Here is a 27,262-nt window from a genome sequence, read left to right on the forward strand (position 1 = left end):
AAGGCTTAGTATTAATTCCTTATCTCCTTCCTTCGTTAACGTTATCGCCATGATCGTTTCATTGAAACTTACAGTGAAACTGCTGTTACGATAGTCCATGTTGTGTAGAGTGATATTAGTCGATCCCTCTGGAAGCTGCGGATGGAATTCAAGACGGTCTTTATATATTCTGAAACCACCATATCCAAAGGTCAAACTCTGCAGAAAACCGCCCATTCCAGTAAGGAAATTCACTGCTCCAGTTCCATCACTATATTCAGACCACATCTGGGAAAAGGAAGAGAGAAAAATACATATTAAATTTTAGCCAATATAAGAAGATTGGCTAGTTCGTTCAGTTTTATGTTTATTTTTCCAAGCTAGTAGGGTCAGACGAAACTTATTGAGGCCGGTTTCTAGGACCATATGCTCTTTCTGTTGTCAATTCTTCCCCCCATTTTTCAGGTAAAGTATTCTTTTTTGTCATTTCACTGGCTATCACAGGTTGAGAGCAGAAACTAGGGAATGTTTTGCTTAGTGAAGATTTAAAAACAAATTAAAAAAACGACTCAAAACACCGTTTTTTATTCGCACAGATAATTTAAATGAAGATAGGTGGAACCACACACACACACACACGCACATACACGCATGCGCACACAGACACACATGCGATAGAAAACAAAGCATAAATATGCCTCAGACTGGGCCCATTGCCTGTCCTACTGTGTTTACAAGCGCAAGCATTGCTGTGTGGTTAAGAAGCTCACTTTGCGACCTTGTGGCTTCAGTTTCAGTACCACGGCACGGCAGTTTGGGCAAGTGTCTTCTACTATAGCTACTACCGACCACTACATTGTGAATAAAGTTGGTTGACTAAAACTGTGCGGAAGCCCGTCATATATATATATATATATATATATATATATATATATATATATATATATATATATATATATATATATATGTATGTATGTATGTGTGTGTGCGTATGTGTGTGTGTGTGTGTGTGTGTGTGTGTGTGTGTGTGTGTGTGTGTGTGTACTTGTGTGTGTCTATGAGTCTGTGTTTGTCACCTCCTCACTGCTTGATAGTCAGTGTTGGTTTGTTTATATCTCCGTAACGTGGCAGTTCAGTGAAAGAGACCGATAAAACAAGTACAATTCTTAAAAAAAAACAAAACAAAAACAAAATAAAAACAAAACAAAACATAAGTATTTGGGTCAAATTGTTCGATTAAGACCTTTCAATGCGGCGCCTCGGCATGGCTGTCGTCCAATAACTAAAGCAAATGAAGAAGGTAAAACAGAAAAGAAAGAAATATTTGGATACGAGTCACTCATTGTGTTAACCGTGAGTAAAGAGATGATTGGTGATGTACCACGGTCCATTGTAATTTTGTTGTTTACGTCTTCACATTATTTAGTAATTCTCATCAAAATTTAATACAAGGGACCTTAGTCCACACAAATATCTTTAAAAAGTGTTGCATATTGGATGGCATTGTTAATCACTGCACAAAATCAGCTTCTGTTTAATAAAAAATAATCTGATTTTTTTTTTGCTAGAAGAGCAGGGTGTTTGTGAAAGAACATACCATGAAAGAGGATGTAGCGAAGAATATTCGGCAGTTAAGTTACTATACCCGATGGTGCGATTTGCTAGAATGTTAGCCACGTAATTAAACATTCTAACCAATCACAACGTCACTTAGAGCTGACTCCAACAATAATTCCATCTTTTGGCACGCTTCGTTTTGAGCCAAACCATCACTATAAATTCGGTGCACCTTAGCTACTTAGATAGAGAGCATTGAGAGACAGCAGACAGACGGTGAACAAACGCAGACAGCAATTAAACAATGACGAACGCCAACAGCAACACCAGCACCAACTAATCACATGCTAAGAACAATAACATTCAAACTCTCTCGATGTTTTGTTGTTCGTAATAACGACAGTAGTTTTCTTTGTGTACGAAAAGAACAGATATTTTGTTTATCATAAATCTCAATAGATATCAGTGTTCATCTTCATAACAGTGGTGACCCGAAGTAAGTCCTAAATCTTTTTTTTTTCTTGAATAGGCAGTAAAAAACCTCCAAAATAAAACAAAGCAAAATACAAAACAAAACAAAACAAAAAACACCCCCCACCCAAATCCCACTCACCTTAAAAGGTTCCATAACGTTTTTGAAATTCCTTTTAAAGTTGGCATTGCCTTGTGATGAATTCTTCAACTCCAACCAACCAATAGAAAACATCGACCATGTCATAGCTGGGCCATTTTCATCGGACACCTAAAGAGAATAAAAATATCTATATACCATATTTTTCGGCTTATTAGTCGAATTTTTCGGACCAAAGTTTACAACTAATAAAAAACGATAAACGTCGTCCTTTTAAAGCCTAGCCAGGCTCATGGGCCCGGTTTCCCGGTTTCTATGGCGTATGTGTTATCCAGTGTCTTCGGCCCGAATGTCCTTCGGAACAGGTTGTCCAACTGAGTATCATCGAGACCCAGGGTCCTTCCCAGGTCATCGTCATTTCCTACCTCTACCAACCCTCTATAAAAAGCTGCGGTGGTACCGAGACCGCCGGCATTGCCCGAGTCCTGGAACTGGAGGAGTGCCTTGGGGCACTCCGTATACCATGAACCCAACTTTGATCTACGAGTAACCCAGTTTTCTCCAACGCCAAAACCGCTGAAGCCGGGGAACAACCGTCTAGCGAGCGGAGACCACACCCGTTCACCATTCAGGTAAAGCCAGAGGTGCCTCAGCCTCAACGCGTGTCTGCGCATTATCAGCCATGGCATCCCCAACCTGTTCACTGACAAAATCCCGTGATGCACGGAATTTTGTCAGTGAACACGTGGCGGTCTCAAAGCGACGAAAATATTTTGGCAAATTAAATTTAAATGTTGAAGTGAATCTAACGGTTTTTGCATGTTTCTTATAGACACCTTCCACGCTGCAATTGTTTAATGTTGTATTTTTTTTATAAAAGTTCGCAAGGATATAGAAAAAAAAAACGCCTTGTGAAGTGAAAATCGTTGTGAGATAAAACATTTGTGCGAATGAAAATAAGAATATTTGTAAAAGTAAAATAACGGATGCTATGGCGGATAAGAAAGAGGAATGAAGACTTAAATGATTTTTATTTGTCCACAAGGGACTAACGCAGAGTACAAGGGGTCGAGGGGATTCGTCAACGAATGATTAAACATTATAAAATTTATGATGTATAATAAAATCGAATGATTAAGATGAAGTGATGGACAGGTATGACCCCACTGATCACATTCCACCACTGAACCATTTAAAGAACCGTTATGTCCTCCCTTAAGATGGGACATTCATTCTCAGCATGTATCCCATTTTCTTCCATCTTTTCTCGTATATACTTAGTGGCAGGCAACTCCTCTCTAGCCTTATTTTTCTCTTGAGTTGGGAAACAAAAACGCTTACCAGGCCTCGGCTGGTGATGAAGTCGCTTGTCACTACTTCTTTCATGCGAGACTTCCACACAACCTCTTTTGCAATCGCAGCTACAGCGAGAAAACAGACCTTCTTTTCCCCTTTCAGAGAGGGCGGTGAAACAATCTTTATAATTGACTCGGAAGACAACTGTACTCTTCCTAAACGTGAAAGCAGGTGTTCAACATAAACCAAAACACTGATATTTTCGGACATTGCACAATAACATGCAGAACAGTTTCACTGCTCTGCTTGCATCTAAGTCAAGCCTACAGGTCACAAATTTATGATCACTGTTGCAGACATAATGAAATTGTGGAAACCTGGCTAAGTGTTTATCTTTACACCTAACAATAATCCTATCTAAGTAAGATCTCGAAGACCCGTCCCTATTAGACCATCTCCACACTGGAGCGTCCGGGAATTCTAGTCTGTATCGATCTGCCAGCTGAAAACGACTGAGCAGATCGTTGAGGCATGAGTTACTCCTCCTATCTGGGTTCAAGCCAACATAATCTACGCGTGTTTCGCAGATTGTGTTAAAGTCTCCTAACAACACTAAAGTATGTGACGTTCCTAAAAAGTTCTCTAGGCTTCGAAAAATGTCTGACTGCCCAGCTTTTCAAGGAGCATAGACAGCAACCAGCCTGAAAGTCTTACCACTGCTGTGCGTCACATCTAAGACGACCAGCTTGCCCGCCGGGTCAATAAAGATTGTTCTAATCTCTAACGTCAGGTTCTTCCTGAGTAGGACCGCGACGCCTCCTCTGTCTCCAGACTGACATGGAGAAATGAATTTCTCGTAGTCATTTAGGTGGAGTGAGAACGCCTGCGATCTACTCAGTCTAGTTTCTGTAATTACAAGATCGTCACAGAGGCGACCTTGCTTCCTGACTGATCCCAGGCCGCGTAGATTTATGCAACCTACATTAAGGGAGAACATAAAGTCTTACCTTATAGGAGGAGGGTGGAACCCTCCTCCTCGTCTGTGGTCGGTGGAGCCACTTCGATGAGTTGGTGATATGATGTTGATGAGAATTTTTTCCTCAGAGGACCTACGTCCTTCGGGAATGCCGTTTTTAGTCTATGATGCTGATCCCTATCAATGAAAATGAATTTGATGTTCTTTGGAATGTCATTGTTTGTCGGAGGTTCGAATGGGTGGAATGAATTTGTCGTTTTTTCTAGATCTGTGCTTTTGGCATTGTATGCCAGATATGACCTGTTTTTTTTCGAGAGGGAGTTGGGGATTTTGAAGATCTTGTGTGCTTGCCTATATGTTATTTCTTTGGGTGTAGGGGTGGTATTAGTGTCAGATGTGGAAGGGAGGGGGTTGGTGTCTGTGGAGGTAGAGTGGGGATCAGTGTGTGTGGGTAGGTTGGGGACTAGCGTCTGTGGGGTTAGGGCAGTGATTTTTCGTCTTTTTGTTGTTGGATACCACCTGCCAATCACTGTCCGACGATTTCTCAGTAAGGGCTTCCTTTCTCTTAATTTTGTTTGGTTCCTCAGTATTTTTCCTTTTCTTTGCAGCTGGTGTCGCAGGAGCTGGCGCGCAGGGGGTGGAAGTGCGGCAGCTTTCACGATTGGTGAGAGCTCTGGTGCTTTTGGGGGAGGGCACTCTGCTCTTATGCGGCCCTTCTGGCCACACTTGAAGCATCGGGGCTTTTTTCCCTCCACCATAACTCTCAATTTCGTATCTTCTCCCACCAATATGGTGTCAACAATCTCCTTGAGGTCCACAGGGGCAGCCTGGATTAGCATCTCTAATCCCTGCCCCTGCTAGTTTTGTTGTTTAATTTTGGTGCCTTGCAGGATTGTTATTTTTCCCTCCAAGCCTAGAACGATCGCAGCCACGAGCCAGGCAACGTCGACCTTTGGTGGAATTTCTCTTACCTTCACCTTGGAGGTACGTCTTTCAAGGTACGTTGGTAGGAGTATCACTTCATGCGTTTTCCGTGGGGTAGTTGAGTGTTGCTTGGTTAAATCCTCAGATTCGAGCCGCACCTCTACTGTTGCAAATCTTTTGCCTCTGGCAAAGTATGCTATGCCTTGCCAGATGGGCTTTAGACACTTTTCTACTTGTTCTTTCTGTACTATGTCTAGCCTTGTGCTTTTAATGCTTTAAATATTACTGTTCTCCATTTTTTTTGCAAAATTTAAATATCCACCCCCGCCTCAAGCAGCGGGTAGGGGAAACGTTAACAGTTCTGTGACAATGCAGAAAAACGAAGTTTTTAGCAACGAAATAACAAAAGGAGTTCAACAGTAAAATTAACAATAATAAGAAACGGTGCTTTACCACAGAAAGATGCTCGGGTGAATTGGAATGAAGATTTAACTTTTGAATTAAATCAAGTTAACATTTAAATAAGCAGATGGATTGTTGATAATTAAAGATAGGTAAATGGTGTCATTTGTTTTGTTTCTTTTACAAAACGGTCTCTGAGCTGTTCGTCCTTTGGAAGACGAATGGAACTATTTTCTTGCTTGGAAACAAGTGACGGCTGACAACAGAAAGACCGTCAGCCGTAGAAAATCGGCTTCAATAACTTTTCTCTGATTCATGCATGCGTTGAAGTGTGGACGTTAAAACTATGATGTGTATGAATATGCTTGAATGTATGAATATGCATGAGTGTATGTATATGAATGAATTTATGTATGAGCGTGGGTGTATGCGTGTGTATGAGTGTGTGTGTGTGTGAGAGAGTGTGTGTGTGAGAGTGTGTGTGTGTGCGTGTTTGTTTGAAGATACATAGTAATAGTCCTTTCTATTATAGGCACAAGGCCTGAAATTTGGGGAAGGGGGATATTCGATTACATCGACCCAAATATTTCACTTGTACTTAATTTATCGACCCCGAAAGGATAAAGGCAAAGTCGACCTCGGCAGAATTTGAACTCAGAACGTAGCGACGGGCAAAATACTGCTAAGCATTTTGTCCAGCGTGCTAACGATTCTGCCAGCCTTGATATACATAGTAATAGTGAATGGTTTAATGCTTGTGCTGTGTTGATATGTATCATCGAATCCCAAATTAATCAAGCTCAAGCAATCTTACCGCTTCGTATTTGACCAGATCGTTGAATCTTACAGATTTTGACATTTCCATCATCAGTGGAAAACCAAGAAGAATGACATCCGCTTGTTTCACTTGAGTACCTGAAAGTAAAACACACACCGCTGTGGATAAACATATTCTCACAATACATAGACATAAACCTCCTGCGTTCATAACGTCAACAAACGTACACACTCACACAAGCATGTATACGTACATGCACATACACTCACAAATATATATATTTTTTCATTTCTTCTTTTTTCTTTTTAATTGTGTGAATGTGTACGTGTGTGAGTATATGTGTATGTATGTATATACTTTATATGTATATGTGTGTGCGTGTGTATATATGTGCATGTATATATGTATGTATATGAGTGTAAGACTATGTCCGGTGCATAAGTGCGACTTTTGTGCACACGTTCCCTTCATATATACGGATATGCCTATGTTTGTATAAGTGCCGGTGTAGGTGTGTGATAGGAGGATGTATATGTAAATATATATATATGTACATATATATGTACACACACACACACACACACACACACACACACACACACACACACACATATATATATATATACATACATATATATATATATATATATATATATATATATATATATATATATATATATATATATATATATATATATATATATATATAAAGAAATGGCGTTAAACGCAGGTGTTATTCAAATCTTTATACTTCCGACATATATTTCGAAGAAAATATTAATATTATTCCGGAGGGAATAGAATGATGTAAGACAATGTAATCCTCTCATCAGGGAAAAAAAAAGAGAAACAAAACACATCAATAAGGCATTTTAACTGAATGTGATTAACGCGTATATGATGAAGGGGAACACTAGCAAGTTATTTTTTTTTAAAAATCCATTAATATATTTAACATCAAAGGTAATTTAAAGAAAGAGAAGGAGGAGAAAGCAAGAAATTAACATAAAATTAAGAGTGGAGAAATATAGTGCGATAGATGAATGGGAATAAAGCTTAAAAGCATGGAAATAGATATATGTAGTGCAAATGAAATGTAAGAAGACAAAGGTCGAATTTTATAGATTGGTAGAAATTACTTATAGGAACAAAAGGTATGTTTTTGCCAATGTTTGCAACGATAAACGCATTCTTTTAACGTATTTACAAGAGAATTCTCCGAGAACAGAATGAGATATTGTTCTTCGTTACAGAGCGGACAAAAAGATTTACCTTTATCACATGGAAAGGATCTAGATAGAATATTCCATTCCAAATCAAACTGTTTATTATGTTCCTTTAGAGAACAAATAAATTTACTAAGCCCAGTCTTACTGAGCTTAGTGTATAGGATACGGTAATTAATGATATTGTAGGAAAGTAAAAAGTAAAGGGAAAAATATAATTAATATTTTTGATTGTGTTCGGCTCTATGAATTTAATTTTTTAAAATGTTTTCATCAATTGCTTGATACAAGAAAAAAGAAAGTGGAAAAATCCCGAGGAAAACAGAGAAATTGTAACTTAACAAAAATTATAGAAAGAGAAAGAAAAGGTTGTATTCGAAAGTGAAAAAATGTCTTGAGGTTGCATTCTTTTATTGTTACTTATATATATATATGTACGTATATCTATCTATCTATCTATCTATCTATCTATCTATCTATCTATCTATCTATCTATCTATTCAAAATTAAGGAATGGAGCAGGTACCCTCAATTTGGAATTTTATTCACATACACAGCAACCCCAACTTCAATATGGTAAAAATTTACAACCTTTTGCGTCAATAAACCTGTATTGTTCCCGAAAGTTTTTTTTTTTTTTAATACCTTCTCCGGACTGCTCGAAGCTTACTAACTTCCTACACCTGGATCTTTGGATCTTAACTTTACATATAATTATATATTGATCAACAAGACTACCTGCATATTGAATTAAATTGTAAACGGCTGCGTATTCCACAGACACGTACACTGTTAATGTAATCCTCATTCAGAATAAATGTGATACAAGTGTGTGACAAGTTTGAACATTTGAAATACAGGCGCAAACCATCCAAAGGCCCGTAGAACAGTTTTCATTTACCCAGTTTCACTTACAAGACTTGGGTTATCTCGAGTTTATGGTAAAAGAAAACTTCTTAACCATTTCGCCATGCTGCACACACAAATCTCACATTTACAACACAGCAAGAAGTATATCTCAATAACCAACCATGCTCTTTAGAGACAGAAAATATTTCGGTCTTGTTTAAGGCGGCGACCTGGCAGAATCGTTAGCACGCCGCGCAAGAATCTTAGCGGTATTTTACCCCTTTTTTTAGGTTCCAAGTTCAAATTCCGCCGAGGTCGACTTTGTTTATTATCCTTTCGAGGTCGATAAAATAAATATCAGTTATGTACTGGGGTTGATGTAACCGACTTACCTTTATCCCCTTCCTCCAAATTGCTGGTTTTGTGCCAAGTTTTGAAACCAATATTTTGGTTTTGTTCAGCTGCTGATTCTGTCCATAGTTCAAGCAAGTCCTACAATGGAGCACTGCTCCTATATCTCAGATGGAGGCTTCTGCTACACAAACGAAAGCTCATCTAAATGTTTGGAATCTAGAAAAGCTTAATGCATGTTGGTGCATGAAAACTCCAAGCTGGCAAAGTTGACCTCAGTAGGATTTGAACTCAGAACATGAAGGGCTGAAGTTAAATACTCCAGGCATTTTATTTGACCCTCTCATAATTCTACTAATTCACTCAATTCATCCTGATTTATCTTGAACTACCCCCACCCGCTGTAGTAGTTGTAGTTAAGTTCCAGATAATTTCAGGTTAAGCAGACGTAACGTCAAAGGCATTCTAGCCATGCCCATCCCGTTTTTTTTCAGATATCTTATCTCAGACCATGTCTATGAATTGTCCATGGCACATATAACAGAATCACATTAGACAGTCAATGTTTAACCTACCTTGCTTATATCCATCATATTCTGGGTGGTACTGCAGTTTAGAATCAAATGGTAAGTACATGTTATCCTTCACAATTTCATAGACTTCTGTCTTTATAGACTCTTTACCCAGACGTTTAAGACAGTCGACAGCCATTTCCAGACTCTTGGCAGCTATGTAGTTGGTGTAGATGGAATTATCGACAGGAGAGTGGTATTCATCAGGGCCCATAACACCTATTGAATAAAGAAGGAACTTGCCAATGAATTCTTTTATAATGCAGAACAAATAACATACCATTTTGCTGCTAGAGGTTTCGGATCTTTTTTAAAACGGGGGCCACATTTTTCATTAACGAAACACTTTGAAACTTGGATCACTGGTAGAATGTGTCATATAAAACATCTTTTTCTCTTAGTCTTCTTAAAAAAAAAAAAGAAATCCATAAGTTTTTCCATGTTAAAGTTGTCGTATTTCTGTAATTTCAACCAATCACTGACGTCCATTCAGCCGATATACATTAAGTGCCGACTACATAAACAAACGATTCTGAAACAATTAACCCTAACCCTAACCCTAACCCTAACCTTAACCCTAACCCTAGGGTTAGGGTTAGGGTTAAAGCAAATTTAAAATGAAAAAAGCAAATAAAACGAAGGTATGGAGATTAAATACGCTTTACATCGCTTAATCAGCCAAAGGAGTAAATGTAAACAACTGAATACTTGTCAGTGATTGGTTGAAATTATCGAAATAAGACAATTTTTTACATGAAATAAATTCGAATACAAAAATATTTTTCTGTTCTATAACACAAAATAGATAAGTATACGAAGTTTGAAAGTCTTTCCGTACCAAAAACACTACGTAAAACATTAATGAAAAATGTGGCCCCCGTTTTAAAATAGATCCGAGGTTTCTTATAAGCTAAAAATAGCAGTCAAATTTCCCATGACACACGACAAGCTGGCAGAATCGTTAGCACGAAGGGCGAAATGCTTAACGGTATTTCGTCCGTCTTTACGTTCTGAGTTCAAATTTGGCCGAGGTCGACTTTGCCGTTCATCCTTTCGAAGTCGATAAATTAAGTACCAGTGAAACACTGGGGTCGATGTAATCTACTATTGTCCCCTTCCCCAAATTTTCAGGGCCTTGTGCCTAGAGTAGAAATAATATTTAAACGTACAATGGTCATGTCTGCATTGTCTGGGTTGTCATTGATCCTAACCCACTTTCTCATGCTTCAAAGCAGTGTTTCTCACAAGGGAAGCCACGATTCTCGAAATAAATAAACAAAATAAATATTTCGATTTTTGTATCTTGTTTGTAAGATTCTTTATGTGAATTCGTGTGTTGAAACAAATTTTGTTGTGTCTGGAGAGAGTCATACTGCCTTAATATCTAACACTCACCGGTTCAATTTCCTCTCATTTATTATTTATATTTTTTTTTTTCCAAAATTTTCGTTGCGTTTGCAGCCTTCTCAACATCCATTGGCAAAGTTGCAAAAACAACGAAAATTTTTGGAACACACAAAAAATAAATAATACATGAGTTGAAATGGTGTGTTAAATATTCTTTTCTCTAGGCACAAGGCCCGACATTTTTGGGAAGGGGGCCAGTCAATTAGATCGACCCCAATACGCAACTGGTACTTAATTTATCGATCCCGAAAGGATGAAAGCAAAGTCGACCTCGGCGGAAACTGCTTTAGAAATATTAGACCAACCACAGTGCTCAAAAAACAAAGCTTACTTTAGCAGAATTTGAAATTACATGTTGAGAGCGTAAGTTGATTTCATTAACCCCAATATACAACTGGTACTTATTTTATCGACCCTGAAAAGATGAAAGGCAATGTCGACCTTGGCAGAATTTGAACTCAGAACGTAAAGATGGACAAAATGCTGTTAAGTATTTTCCCCGGCGTTAAGCATTTTGCTTTAAACTATATCAAATATTGAAATTATATTAAACATTATAAAATCCATATTACCTGTTATAATGTATTTCATGAGCTTCTTGTCGAGCGCCGCCCTGTGTATCCAAAATTCTGCGATATTTTGAAGCATTTCTGCTCCTCTTTCGTTCTTGAAAAAATCTAGGTCGTCTGACATGTACAGATATTGTTGGGCAGCAAAAGCAATGTCCCCTGTCACGTGTTGTTCGTAAAGGGCCACCCAATGGGCGTTGGTCGTTTCCATACCTGTAATATGGTATATGAATAGTCTTTTACATAGATGTGAGGGTATGATATTTACAGAGAGAAGAAAACAAGTGAGTTGTCACTTTTATATCTCTTCTATAGATTTTAATTGACGGAGTGGCTGTGTAGTAAGTAGCTTGCTTACCAAGCACATGGTTCCGGGTTCAGTCCCACTGCGTGGCACCTTGGGCAAGTGTCTTCTACTATAGCCTCGGGCCGACCAAAGCCTTGTGAGTGGATTTGGTAGACGGAAACTGAAAGAAACCCGTCATATATATGTATATATATATATATATATATAAAACCAAAGTTTTAAATTTTTACATTTAAGAAAGAGATTTGACGCCAATATCCATATTAAAGTTATTTAATCCGATGTTAACATTTCTGTATAAAGCTATATTTGACCGTCAAGTTTAAGTCAAACATATAAGTTGCCATACACTTCTTCGGGGAATAACTTTATAGTTTACTTTGAAAAATTATATATATATATATATATATATATATATATATATATATATATATATATATGTATGTGTGTGGATATGTTTGTGTGTCTGTGTTTGTCCCCACAACTTCGCTTGACAACCGATGCTGGTGTGTTTACGTCCCCGTAACTTAGCGGTTCGGCAAAAGAGACCGATAGAATAAGTACTAGGCTTACAAAGAATAAGTCCTGGGGTCGATTTGCTCGACTAAAGGCGGTGGCCCAGCATGGCCGCAGTCAAATGACTGAAACAAGTAAAAGAGTAAAAGAGTATTAGACTAACTTCATTGGACGTTGTACAAGAAGACAAAATCCTTAAACTGTTGATGACAATTGGAAAATTATGAAAGTCAGGAGAGACAGAAGCGACATTTTATTCGTCTTATCAGCAGGTTAGAAAAAAAGATCAACCCGATGATATGTTAAGTTGAAGGAATGGTGGTCTATGAGTGTCCCTTTATACTTAGTACATGAAATCAAAAACAGAATCAAAGGTCCTTCCCAAGCCATATGCTCATGTGGCTGGTTACTCGGATTCGGCGATGTATGCATTCCTTGTGTGGAGGCGCAATGGCCCGGTAGTTAGGGCAGCAGACTCGCGGTCGTAGGATCGCGGTTTCGATTCCCAGACCGGGTGTTGTGAGTGTTTATTGAGTGGAAACACCTAAAGCTCCACCAAGCTCCGGCAGGGGATAGTGGTGAACCCTACTGTACTCTTTCACCACAACTTTCTCTCACTCTTTCTTCCTGTTTCTGTTGTGCCTGTAATTCGAAGGGTCAGCCTTATCACACTGTGTCACGCTGAATATCCCCGAGAATTACGTTAAGGGTACACGTGTCTGTGGAGTGCTCAGCCACTTGCACGTTAATTTCACGAGCAGGCTGTTCCGTTGATCGGATCAATTGGAACCCTCGACGTCGTAAGCGACCGAGTGCCAACAACAACAACAATAACATTCCTTGTACCTTGGACGGGACGCGAAATTTTTTCCCCACGAGAGTTCCAGACCCCAGTTATGAACTCATTTGCATACAGCCAATCAGAGCTCAACTATCAAACTAACTTATGATCGGATAAGCGATGGGTGATAAGATGAAGTCACTTGGGTAAGGAATGACCATGCTTCTTTTCTCTTTTAATAATGCTTGTTGTTCTTGTTCTTGTTTCAACCATGGTTGCCTCTGCGTAGTTATTTGCGTTCTTGTTTTACTTTGTAAAACAGTAAGGGGAGATGGTTGCTAGCACATCACCCGCTACCCTCATTTTCCCATCCACATCTTTACCATATGGGGCCCTAACAAAATCTGATAATAGGTATAAATGCAAATCTAATTACTTGTCTCCTAAAATCAGGCATAACTTGCCGATCGGTCGACTTACAACACCGTTCTTCATCTTCAGTTTACTTGGTAGAGTGTGTCTGTTAACTTGACAACAAGGACAAGGTGAGCTCTGATTGGCTGTATGCAAATGAGTTAATTACTGGGGTCTGGAACACAAACACACGCACACACACACACACACGTGCGCATACACACATACACTCACACACGCACACACACACACACACACAGGCCCACAAGCGCGCACATATGGGTCAACGACGTGCTTCCCTGTAGTTTCCGTCTACCAACTACACTCACAAGGTATTTATCGACCCGGAACTTTACAAGACATTTACCCAAGATGCCACGCAGTGGGACTGAACTCGAAACCACGTGGTTGCAAACCAACATGAAATGAAATGCTTAACTCAAGAATAGAACGCATAGCCCGGTCGAGGAATCGAAACGACAACCTTACGATCATGAGACCAGCACCTTTACCGCTAAGCTATTTGTCTCCACTAAACTGTTTGAAATGTAGGATAGAAGCAAGCTTGTGCGCTTGTGCAACATTGTGTGTATGTATGTGAGTAACATCGTGTGTATACTTATGTCAAAATAGGAATAAAATCAACCACAAACCTGTTTGCGCACTTTCCCATGGGTACATTGCTCCTTTTCGACCGTTCATGGCAGCCCTTGCTCGAGCAGCGTCTAAAGTACGGGTTCTGGTCTTCATAAGGACTTTAGCCAAGTCTGTACGGAACATGAGTACTGGAGGGAACATCCATATGTCTTGGTCCCAGAATATATGTCCACCATAGTCCTTTCAATATATACAGTGAAATAATAACAGGTTGGGTTGATTCTGTTGCTCCTGTTCACACACATTTACACACACTCACATTCAATCTGTACTCTTGTGGAATACAGCAAACAAGTAATTCACTTCTTCATATATATATATGTATATATATATATATATATATATATATATATATATATATATATATATATATATATATATATATATTCGTTAAAATGTCTTACGGTTAAGCTGGTTCCCATGCATTTCCCTGAAGAGAAGATTACATCCTTATCAACATCACCTATTCCTATGGAAGGTATAATTTGTAATCTTCGAAACATATGTTGGAAGTAAGAGAATTCATTTAACATATGCGTTTTACTCCATTTACTAAATTTATATATTTACTCAAGTATTCAAAATAACAAGGAGTTTCTACCTCGTAAACAGGAGTTACACCACAGTCATTTTGTGATCTTTACTACCCTGGTATCTATTAACCAATTTATTTTGTCCGAGTTAATTATTAACTTAGAGAAAATAAATACATATAATAATATAAATATATATATATATAATTTTTTATGCGTCCTTTTAAAGCCTAGCTAGGCTCATGGGCCCGGTTTCCCGGTTTCTGTGGCGTATGTGTTCCCCCCAGCTGGACGGGACGCCAGTCCTTCGCAGCGTTACTCATGAAACAGGAAGAAAAAGTGAGTGAAAGTTGGGGCGAAAGAGTACAACAGGGGTCGCCACCACACCCAGCCGGAGCCTCGCGGATCTTTAGGTGTTTTCACTCAATAAACACACACAACGCCCGGTCTGGAAATCGAAACCTATATATATATAGACGATGGGCTTCTTTCAGTTTCCATCTAACAAATCCATTTACACAAATTTGGTCAGCCCTTAGGCTATAGGAGAAGATACTTGCTTAGAGTTTCATGCAATGGGACTGAACCCAGAACCATGTGGTTAGGAAGCAAACTTCTTACCACACAGCTATGTATGTATATATGTATGTATGTATGTGTTTATGTATGTATGTATGTATTGCTGATTTCAATCACTCAACTATGGCCATGCTAGGGTATTATCTTCAAGGATTTAGTCGAACGTATGGACCCCAGAACATATTTTATGTCAAACGAATAAGCTTTGGGACAAAGCATAAACACAGAGAAGGATACAGGCACACGCATATGCCAAATTTAGAACCAGAAGTGAACTTCTTAACCACAGACATATTGACATACATTTATACACGCACATACACACACGAAAATACAGAGAGCCAACAAAAAAACTTACATCTTCAGTTAATCCATGTGCCAAACCAGTCGGTGAGAGACCAACGAAATCTGTATCGCCAGAGGTATCATTTGACGGTAGAGAACTGAGAATGTAATATTGTGCTGCATATGTTATCTGTGCCAAATTATGGTCTCCTCTCACATCAATATAACCTTTCTTCCAAATTTCCAACCAGGCTTTGGTGTGTTCATTCATAAGGACATTTTTCTTGGCCATTTCCATTGCTACCAATCAAAATAAAGGAAAATATATGTTCGCCATTTTGATTTAATAAATAAAAAGATAGAATGCTTATTCATTCAAGATAAAGGCCGTCGACTTGGGCTGATACAACTTAGCACCGTTGTTGTCGAAGGAGTTGCTATTAGGATGCAATAAGGCGGGATAGATATTGCAAAGCATCTCGCCTGATGGGACCTAATTAGCTGTCTTATGTTGCTGAAATTATATTTAACTCAAAACACTTTACTGCTCTTGTAAGCTAACAAAATATATTTCATCAATGTGTACAAAAGGAATTTTTAACATTATCGTTTTTAACCAGGAATGACAAGCAGTGTCCATGGCCCGTTACAGGGTGTTCGAAACTGGTGTGATAGATGAAGGAATGTATGTTCAAACTAGACACATGACCTGAATGCTTGCAATAGAGTAAACTAATGGTTCTCAACTGGGGCCAACATTACCCCTTGATGGAGGTCCATATAAGATTTTGTTGTTAAAAAATTTATCTACAATAAATTGGTTATACTTCTATAATATACAAAATATTTTAATTTTTTTAATACAATTCCTAATAAAGAAGGAAGCGAGCTGGCAGAATCGTTAGTATTCAGGACAAAGCGCTTAACAGCATTCCATCCGTCTTTACGTTCTGAATTCAAATTCTATCGAGGTTAATTTTGCCATTCGTCCTCTCGAGTTCGATAAAATAAGTACCGATTGAACACTAGGACCGATGTAATCGACTTACCCCGTTTCCCTGAAATTGCTGGTTTTATACCAAAATTTGAAACCAATATTCAATTTATAAAATTATAAAATGATTTTTTAAACATCGAATGGCTAGGAGGGTCCATCTGCGTAAAATGGGGATCAAAGGAATCCAAAGTAGAGAAACACTGGTGTAGACTCTCCCAAAGGCATCCAATATGTCAGGTGATCATTTTAAACACGTGATGTATGAAGTTTGTAGCTCATGTTGGCCATGACAAGATATGAATGCAGAATATAAAGGGTCACGAGGCATCCATCTGGGTTGAGGTTCTTAGAGATGCCAATCTGCTGTCTTGGACAGGATTTTCAATATCGATTCCAAAAAGAACAACAAAGTTGACCTCAGCGGGATTTGAACTCGTATCGCAGGGAATAGAATCAAATGCTGCGAAGCATTCTATCCGACGCTCTAGTCAATTCACCGAAATAGTTGGCGCAAGTATGCCGCTTTATGGATCGAAGGATTATATTCCATAAATGCTGGTTTGTGTATCTAGACATAGGCGCGGGAGTGGCTGTGTGGTAAGTAGCTTGCTTACCAGCCACATGGTTCCGGGTTCAGTCCCACTGCGTGGCACCTTGGGCAAGTGTCTTCTACTATAGCCTCGGGCCGACCAAAGCCTTGTGAGTGGATTTGGTAGAAGGAAACTGAAAGAAGCCCGTCCTATATATGTATATATATATGTATGTATGTGAGTGTATATGTTTGTGTATCTGTGTTTGTCCCCCCCAACATCGCTTGACAACCGATGCTGGTGTGTTTACGTCCCCGTAACTTAGCGGTTCGGCAAAAGAGACCGATACAATAAGTACTAGGCTTACAGAGAATAAGTCCTGGGGTCGATTTGCTCGACTAAAGGCGATGCTCCAGCATGGCCGCAGTCAAATGACTGAAACAAGTAAAAGAGTAAAAGAGAGAGTAAAGAGTATACCATTAATTCTATACGCCTACATTTATCTAACTGGATGATGGATTTAACTGTTCGGGGTGAAATTAATCTGCAATAGGCTAACATCCTGTGCGGACATAGATGTGCAATGAAGACGTTTGCTTCGCAACTATTGGGGTTCATTTTCAATTTCACTGCACAACATCCTTGATATTCTTTTTCTACAATAGCCTCAGGTTGGCCAAAGCCTCGTTGGTTGGAATTTGTTAGACAAGAACTGTGTGGAAGCTCGTTCGAGCGTTACTCTTTCTAGCTTGGCTGACTGAATCACGGCTCATTTTATCATCGCTACCTGGTCATTCGGCGTCTTTAACAGGATCCATTCTGTTGCAAAAATTTGGCAGAGGTCTCCAGTTTGAGGATAGCTTACATCCATCAGTCTCGGAATCTCTGAAGAGAACGAGAAACGCTGCCTTTCCTCCTCTGAATAAACTATTTAAAAAAGCATTAAAAAAAAAAGGAAGTATGTTCATCTTTCCTTTGCTGAAATTCTATTCTGACATTTTATTAGAGACAGTTTTCTGAATAAGAACTAGAGCTACAAGACTGAGCGACAAACTAAGGCTAATATATTCTATAACTGCTGTTGTGATGGGTGATGGACATACTGCAAATATATTGATTTCAAATTTTGGCACAAAGCCCGAAATTTTTGGGGAGGAGGGGCAGTCGATTAGATCGACTCCAGTACGCAACTGGTACTTATTTTATCGACCTCGAAAGGACGAAAGGCAAAGTGGACCTCGGTGGAATTTGAATCCAGAACGTAAAGACAGATGAAATACCCGCTAAGCCTTTTGTCTGGCGTGCTAACGATTCTGCCAGCTAGCCGCCCTGATACTGAAAATATAATGAGGTGAATTCGTCTGCCTTCGAAACGAGATACTTTTACATAATTCTTGACATTTCCTTGATGAAGGACCATCGACAACAACTTAATGCTTTGACTGAAAAGAGGAAGATTTTTTTGAATGAAACGGGGGAAAAAAAATGCAGTGATTCGGTTATTTGCAACACGATTATGTCAGGAAAAATTGAAACTAAAAGGTAAAGATGACGACCAAGAAGAAAATTGCTTAATGTTAACTGAGGGCAGCTTATTGTGAACTTCTAGAAGTGAAACAAATATTAGTTATAATAGAAAAATTATTATAGAAAAAGTGAAATCCTCACGAACCTTTTTTATATGCATCAATAACTTGGTTTTTCTCGGTTCCTAACGCCGTGAGAAAATAAAAAGTTTTCTTTTTGTCTTTGGACAGGACTAGCTTAGACGGAACATTAGTGTAAATCATATGAACTGACTTATGTTTAGCATCATATTCTTCACTGTCAATGTTCTCACCATGGAAGTATCTAAAAGAAATTGTAATAATAATAATAATAATAATAATAATAATAATAATAATAATAATAATAATAATAATGATAATAATAATAATAATAATAATGATAATAATAATAATAATAATAATAATAATGATAATAATAATAATAATAATAATAATAATAATGATAATAATAATAATAATAATAATAATAATAATAATAATAATAATGATGATAATAATAATAATAATAATAATAATAATAATAATAATAATAATAATAATAATAATGGGGGTACTGCACACATTCTACGCAAAACACTTTCAATACAGTAAACATAAGAGCACCACAGCAAACCACAGCACATACCCAAGGCGCACAGAGCTGCGCTCGGTAGTGAAGTGAAAGCACGTTATAAAAATAAAACTACTGAATAATAATAATAATAATAATAATGATAATAATAATAATAATAATAATAATAATAATAATAATAATGATAATAATAATAATAATAATAAGCAACTGGAAAGCACCTGGACACGACAAGATCCCCAATTTCTGGTTAAAACACCTGCCAGCAATGCATAAAAAGCTGGCAGAAAACTTTAACAACATAATAGCAGATCCAGAAACAATGCCTGAATGGCTCACAAAAGGGAAAACCATCTTAATCCCCAAATCCACGGAAACGGAGAAACCACAAAACTATAGACCTATAACCTGTCTCCCTACGATCTACAAAGCCTTTACTGCAATAATATCGCAGAGAGTGAGTAAACACCTGGAAAATAACAACCTGTTTTCAGAAGAGCAGAAGGGATGCTGCAAGGGCTCATACGGCTGTAAAGATCAATTATTGATCAATAAAGCCATAACTGAAGACAGCCGCAGAAAGAAGAAAGGCCTCAGTATGGCCTGGGTGGACTACCAAAAGGCTTTCGACAGTGTTCCCCACACGTGGATTCTGGAAACACTAGCCATAAACAAGGTGGCACCAATTATCATAAAATACATAGAGCACTCAATGAACAAATGGCAGACAGTGCTACAGCTCCAAACAAAAGAGGGACTTGTGAAAACGAAAGCCATCCCCATTAGAAGAGGAATATTCCAGGGAGACACGCTCTCTCCACTCCTGTTCTGCCTGGCACTCACACCTTTAACAGAATTGCTAAATAGAACTGGATGCGGTTACAAATGCTATGGAAAAACAGTCAGCCACCTTCTATATATGGATGACCTAAAATTATATGCAAAAAACGACAAAGAGCTAGAAACACTACTACAGACAGTACACGGCTTTACCAAGGAAATAGAAATGAAATTCGGATTAGAAAAATGTGCCAAAGCAACCCTGAAAAGAGGAAAATTAGTTAAAAGTAGCAATATAACACTAGATAAAGCCAATGAAATAAGAGAACTAGACGAAAGCCAACCATATAAGTATTTAGGAGTCAATGAACTAGATAGGATACAACATACACAAATGAAAGAAAAAATAAAGAAAGAGTACTATAGACGAGTTAGATCAATACTAAAAACAGAGCTCAATGCTAAAAACAAGATAATGGGTATCAACACTTTAGCTGTCCCAGTTATAAGCTACAGCTACAACATCCTTAACTGGACACTAAACGAACTATGTAAAATAGACAGGAAAACAAGAAAAATAATGACAGGATATAGGATGCACCACCCAAAATCTGACATAGAAAGGCTATATATACAACGCACAGAAGGTGGCAGGGGTCTTATACAGCTAGAAAACTATTATAAAATAACCACCATAGGACTGCAAAAATACCTACTCCAGAAGCAAGGGAAACTAATACAAATAGCCACAAAACACGAGCAAAACAAAAAACTGTTTTCAGTATTTAAGGAAGCTGACAAATACAAACAAGAAATCAATCTACCTAACAAATACGAAGAAGAAGAAGAAGAAACAACAAAAGCTATAAAACAAATGAAATCCAAACTAAAACTAGAACAGCAACGGACCATGATAAAACGATGGCAAGAAAAGCCCCTACATGGTAAATACTGGGCTAAACTAAATGCGAAAGAAATAGACAGAGAAAAATCCCAGCAATGGCTGAGAAGCTCAGGACTCAAAGCAGAGACTGAAGGATTTTTAATTGCTGCACAAGATCAAAGCCTCCCCACCAGAAATTACCAAAAACACATAATGAAAAGAAATATAACAAGTAACTGTAGAATATGTGGAGATCGACAAGAAACAATAAATCATATTATCTCTGGCTGCCCAGTCCTGGCTAAGAAGGAATATATTCACAGACACGACAGAGCGGGGACCTATATACACTGGAAGCTATGCCAACATTATGGAATAGCAACAGAAAAAAGATGGTATAAACACACGCCAGAAAAGGTCACAGAAAACGAGAAAGCAACCATACTCTGGGATATGCCAATACACACAGATAGAGAAATTAAGGCGAATAGACCAGATATAGTTGTCAAAGATCATGAAGGAAAAAAATGCCTTCTAATTGATGTTTCAATACCAGCAGATGACAACGTTTCTCTAAAAGAAATGGAAAAACTTTCAAAATACAAAGACCTGGAAATAGAGATAACTCGAATGTGGAATCTAAAAACAGAAACAATTCCTATCATAGTAGGTGCCTTAGGTATAATAAAAAAATATTCAGACAAATACATAACAAAAACACCAGGACTTACAAATATATATAACATACAGAAAATTGCACTACTGGGTACTGCACACATTCTACGCAAAACACTTTCAATACAGTAAACATAAGAGCACCACAGCAAACCACAGCACATACCCAAGGCGCACAGAGCTGCGCTCGGTAGTGAAGTGAAAGCACGTTATAAAAATAAAACTACTGAATAATAATAATAATAATAATAATAATGGTTTCAAATTTTGCCCCAAGGGCAGCCATTTTGGGGAGGGGGTTGAAACTGAAAGAAGCCCGTCGTATATATATATATATATATATATATATATATATGTGTGTGTGTGTGTGTGTGTGTGTGTGTGTGTGTGTGTGTGTGTGTGTATGTGTTTGTGCATTTGTGTGTTTGTGTCGTGTTTGTCCCCCATCATCACTTGACAACCGATGTTGGTGTGCTTACGTCCCCGTAACTTAGCGGTTCGGCAAGACAGTCCGATAGAATAAGTATTAGGTTTACAAAGAATAGGTCCTAGAGTCTATTCGTTTGACTAAAATCCGCCCCCTTAAGGTGGTGCTCCAGCATGGCCACAGTTAAATGACTGAAACAAGTAAAAGAATAAAAGAATACACACACACACACACACACACACACACACACACACACACACACACACACACACACACACACACATTTATATATATACATTCGCCATGATAGATCGCTAACCACTACACATTTTTTTCTCTGCTTGTTTCTCCTCTTCTTTCTTTCTGTGTTCCTTTCTGTGGAAGAGCATAGGCTCGAAACGTTAAAGACTTTTTCACTTCCCGAGCGTTATACTAATAAATCTGTTTGTTTTCTACATCACCTGTCTTCATCTGTTGTTTTTTTTGTGAATTCTCCCTATATATATATATATATATATATATATATATATATATATATATATATATATATATATATATATATATATATATATATATATATATATATATATATATATATATATATATATATATATATATATATATATATATATATATATATTTATATATATATATATATATATGTATGTATGTATGTATGTATGTATGTATATATACATATATATATATATATATATATATATATATATATATATATATATATATATATATATATATATATATATATATATATATATATATATATATATTTAAGGCGATAATAAAGGAGTTTAGATAGACACAAAATGAATAATTACTTGACATTCTCTAGACCTGGTACTTTATCGGTCTCCTTCACAGATTTAAGATCCTTACTGGAAGTGTAGTTGAAATGTAAGTTCACTTCAAAATCTTTGGTAGAATTTTCAGATCGTTCAAGGGTTATTTCAACAACAAGAACTTCTTTTAGTTGTCGGTGGGCATAAATTGTTTCAACACAACTCCCCAAATTTTCCACAAAGCTTACGTGCGAAAACAAACCTATAATAGTTAAACAAAAGAAAATCAAAGCAGAGAACATTATAATACATTTGCTGTTCTTGTGGTTATTGTTGTTGCTGATGTTATAATGTTATTGTGGAGGCCCAGTGGTTAGGGCAGCGAACTCGCGGTCATAGGATCGTGGTTTCGATTTCCAGACCGGGCGTTGTGAGTGTTTATTGAGCGAAAACACCTAAAGCTCCACGAGGCTCCGGCAGGAGATGGTGGCGAACCCTGCTGTACTCTTTCACCACAACTTTCTCTCACTCTTACTTCCTGTTTCTGTTGTGCCTGTAATTCAAAGGGTCAGCCTTGTCACACTGTGTCACGCTGAATATCCCTGAGAACTACGTTAAGGGTACACGTGTCTGTGGAGTGCTCGGCCACTTGCACGTTAATTTCATGAGCAGGCTGTTCCGTCGATCGGATCAACTGGAACCCGCGACGTCGTAAGCGACGGAGTGCCAACAACAACAGCATATAATGTAATTATTTACTTACATTTAAGATGACGAGCTGGTAGAATCGTTAGAAAGCCGGGTAAAGTGCTAAGCTGCGTTTCGTCTTTCGTTACGTTCTGAGTTCAAATTCCGCCGAGTTTGACTTTGCCTTTCATCCCTTTCAGGGTCAATAGAATAGGTACCAATAGAGTATTGGGGTCGATGCAATCGACTTACCCTTCTCCCCCAGACTTTGCTGGCCTTGTGCCAAAATTTGAAACCATTTTTATTTACCTACATCCTCTATGCAAAGGGCCATATAGCCTTCGTTGATGATGTGCAGACATGTGCTGAGGTTGTTGCATCTGCAGAAATTCCGAGAATGCAAGCAGATGTGGTTACCATTTGTTAGTAATTTCTTTCCACAGTTTGTGTCTTTGAAGGAGATACAGTAAAACAAACACCACGTCCAGGTAGTAAGACTAAAATGGAAGTTGCAAGGCCAAAATGGAAGTTGCAAGACCAAGATTAAAACCTCCTGACTTATTGTATGTTGACAGACAGATCTCTAGCAAGTGAACAATGCTTACGGTAGCGCGTCAACGATTGCATCAGTAACGGTTAAGAGCAACGATGTCCTCAGGAATATACATTAGGTGTCGACGAAGATAAACTGAACAGAATATTCCGGAGGACTTTCAGCACAAGAACTGTAGATAACTTAAACAAACCACTACCCTGGCAATACTACGGAGGTGGGATGGTAGTGGTAGGGGTAGGTCATTGTTGGTTTAGGATAAACTCTACTGGCACAGAAGTTACTAAGTGACCCGGGCCTGTCCGAGATGTGTGTAGACGACGAAACCACTTCGTATCTGAGCATTGCTGACTTGTGGACTAATGCTCAACAACGATTGTTGCTCGTGGAAGGATCAAACTATCACACACACACACACACACACACACACACACACACACACACACACACACACACACACACACACACACACACACACACACACACACACACACACTACACTTATATTATCCACCGTTGTCAATGATAGTAAGTTACCGGAAGAGAATAAGTAAAGAAAACAACTTACCATGTTGCACATTTAATGCGTATTTCTTACGCGTATGATCCTTTGTGGAAATCGCGGCTTTAATTCCAGCCACTGATGGAATCCGTGCTCTGTGGCTGTTCATCGTCAAGCCGTTGTAAAGACCATTCATAAATATAGTCTCTGATAAGACCACAGTTGAAATATAACCATTACCAACAGTTGGGTGCTTACGAGTGTCATTCGGCATCCTGACAAATATAAAATTGAGCGCATATATATATATATAAATGTGTGTGTGTGTGTGTGTGTGTGTGTGTGTGTGTGTGTGTGTGTGTGTGTGTGTGTGTGTGTGTGTGTGTGTAGGTATGCATGTGTCACACTAATTGTGACTGACGGTGCTGGATAGCAGTTACATTGGTAGAAATAAAAGCTAAAGGCCTTTAGAGTCACAAAGAAGCACATGTCTCTGCACTATCAGGGGAGATAACTGCCCCACAGCCAGCGAATTCCAGGCCTTGTGCCTATAGTAGAAAGGCTTATCATTACCCCCGCCTTAGCGAAGGTGGAGGTATTGTTTTCAGTCGTGTTTGTTTGTTTGTCCATGGACAAAATATCCCAAGAACCACTGGATGGATTCGGATGAAATTTTCAGGGAAGTTTGGCCTCGTTTCTGGCACGAACCGATTAGATTTTGGGATCGATCCGGTACCGGACAAGGATTCTGGATTATTTTTCTGTTTAAAAAAAAAAAATTTTTTTTTACTTAATTTTTGAGAGAAGCCGGGTTCATTTTTAGTATTCTCGTTTGTGAGAGCTGTTGTTATTATTGCTACCTGCAGCCTACGGTACCATGCTATCTGTTCTTTCCAACTATCTTATAATTTCCTTATTTTTGCCGCGCCAAGAACGTGAAACTTTTATAACAATTCTACTGGGCACTCTATTCCGATTTCCTTTATATTCTTCTTGATGCTTTCCGATACTCTCCCCAAGGACCTAACAATAATTAGCACTAACTTCACATTCATTTTCTATTGCCGGGCTATTGCTGTCATATAACTTTCCTATAAATTTCTCATATAAAGTGATTACAAAAGAAATTATAAAATGCTGTAAAGTAAAACTCACGTATCGGTTTCAAAAAGTGTGTCGTCTATTGGCAAAAATATATCTTTATCTTTGAGCATCTGTTCATAATGTTCAAGATGCAAGCCATCTCCATTCTGCCCTGTAGTTGAACTGCACGAGTCGGAAGTTGCAGAAAACTTTCCTGTCAAACATGTTGGCCATAGTACGCAAATAATCAATGGCATCAAATGATGGGAATACATCTAAGAGAGAAATAAATAAATCACTCAATTCATCACGTTAATGAAAACAAATGAAAATGATTCAGCGGAACACATTTGAAGTAAATTAAGCAACATTTAAGGTCAAACATTAAACACGAATTTTAAGACGAATTACAACCAAATCTATAGTAAGAAGTTACTAATTTTTTGTTTTAGGAAATTCTCTTTCGGTTAATTTTCTACATTAACTGTATGTATGATCTCTTCTATAAAGCATCAACTGTATGTGCGTATAGAATCTCAGAAACATTAGTTGTATGTACGATCACAGCTTTGAAAATGTGTTTATAGATTAATAATGAGGAAGGGTAGTGCCTGAGGATGGTGGAAAAGAAGGGAGATCAGAATAGTCTTCACTGGAGTTCAAGTGTAAATATTTCCAATAGAGTTGATTCCCCTTAAGATATTCAAGAGCCAAGTGGTGGGGTTAAACAGGGTGAAGGATTAGTGCTGTCATCCAAAATATCCTCTCCTTATAAATATTTTCTTAAACATAGGCGCAGGAGTGGCTGTGTGGTAAGTAGCTTGCTTACCAACCACATGGTTCCGGGTTCAGTCCCAACGCGTGGCAACTTAGGCAAGTGTCTTTTACTATAGCTTCGGGCCGACCAAAGCCTTGTGAGTGGATTTGGTAGACGGAAACTGAAAGAAGCCCGTCGTATATATATATATATATATATATATATATATGTGTTTGTGTGTCTGTATTTGTCTCCCCACCATCGCTTGACAACCGATGCTGGTGTGTTTACGTCTCCGTTACTTAGCGGTTCGGCACTTTTACCGATAGAATAAGTACCAGGCTTACAAAAGAATAAGTCGTGGGGTCGATTCGCTCGACTAAAGGCAGTGCTCCAGCATGGCCGCAATCAAATGACTGAAACAACAGCGAAGTGGGCACAGACAACATCATCAGGACTTTATATGGGATTAGTTAATTCAAAACTATTTGAAATTAATTCAAAATCAACATTCTACCTTCTTAAAGAAGAAAGGATACACAGGTCAATGTAGTGCTTAATAGAGAAAACGTGGTGGACATGGTTGGGATGTCTTTGTTCATGGGTCTATGCTAAGAATACTACGGTAGCGGAATTTATTTTTGTATCCCCTTTATATTCAAAGCTGCCTTGCACAAACCCTTATACACGCTGTTAATGTGTTATTTATTCTATGTGTGAATATATGCATCAAATAGAGTCTGTATAGTGTCTACGTGTAAGAGCATGAGTGTGTGTGTGTGTGTGTGTGTGTGTGCTTGCGTCCGTGCAGGTATACATATATGTGTCGCTTCCCAGTGTAAAATATTTTAGAAGGGAAAGAACTCTTAAGTTATGTTGTAAGGGAGACAATTATAGCTAAAAACTTTTCCAGATTTCATAAA

At 38.1% G+C, this 27,262-nt stretch overlaps 1 protein-coding gene across 3 annotated transcripts in view; it reads right to left on the reverse strand.

Annotated features, from left to right (window-relative positions):
- The window catches only part of LOC106873889 (protein-glucosylgalactosylhydroxylysine glucosidase), a 32,778-nt gene that overhangs the window by 307 nt on the left and 5,209 nt on the right, over positions 1-27,262 (reverse strand). For all 3 annotated transcript variants that reach the window (XM_089360338.1, XM_089360340.1, XM_089360339.1), the window contains exons 2-12: positions 25,655-25,857; positions 24,566-24,774; positions 22,797-23,019; positions 18,729-18,907; positions 15,603-15,829; positions 14,129-14,312; positions 11,461-11,670; positions 9,485-9,700; positions 6,520-6,620; positions 2,150-2,278; positions 1-267 (exon numbers count right to left, since the gene is read on the reverse strand). The exon at positions 1-267 is cut by the window's left edge and continues 307 nt beyond it. In XM_089360338.1, the coding sequence (XP_089216464.1) occupies positions 1-267; positions 2,150-2,278; positions 6,520-6,620; positions 9,485-9,700; positions 11,461-11,670; positions 14,129-14,312; positions 15,603-15,829; positions 18,729-18,907; positions 22,797-23,019; positions 24,566-24,774; positions 25,655-25,857 (2,148 nt within the window). The remainder of the gene's footprint in view (positions 268-2,149; positions 2,279-6,519; positions 6,621-9,484; positions 9,701-11,460; positions 11,671-14,128; positions 14,313-15,602; positions 15,830-18,728; positions 18,908-22,796; positions 23,020-24,565; positions 24,775-25,654; positions 25,858-27,262) is intronic.

Source organism: Octopus bimaculoides, chromosome 11 (assembly GCF_046866305.1).
Source record: "Octopus bimaculoides isolate indiv1 chromosome 11, ASM4686630v1, whole genome shotgun sequence".
Taxonomy (NCBI): Eukaryota; Metazoa; Mollusca; class Cephalopoda; order Octopoda; family Octopodidae; genus Octopus; species Octopus bimaculoides.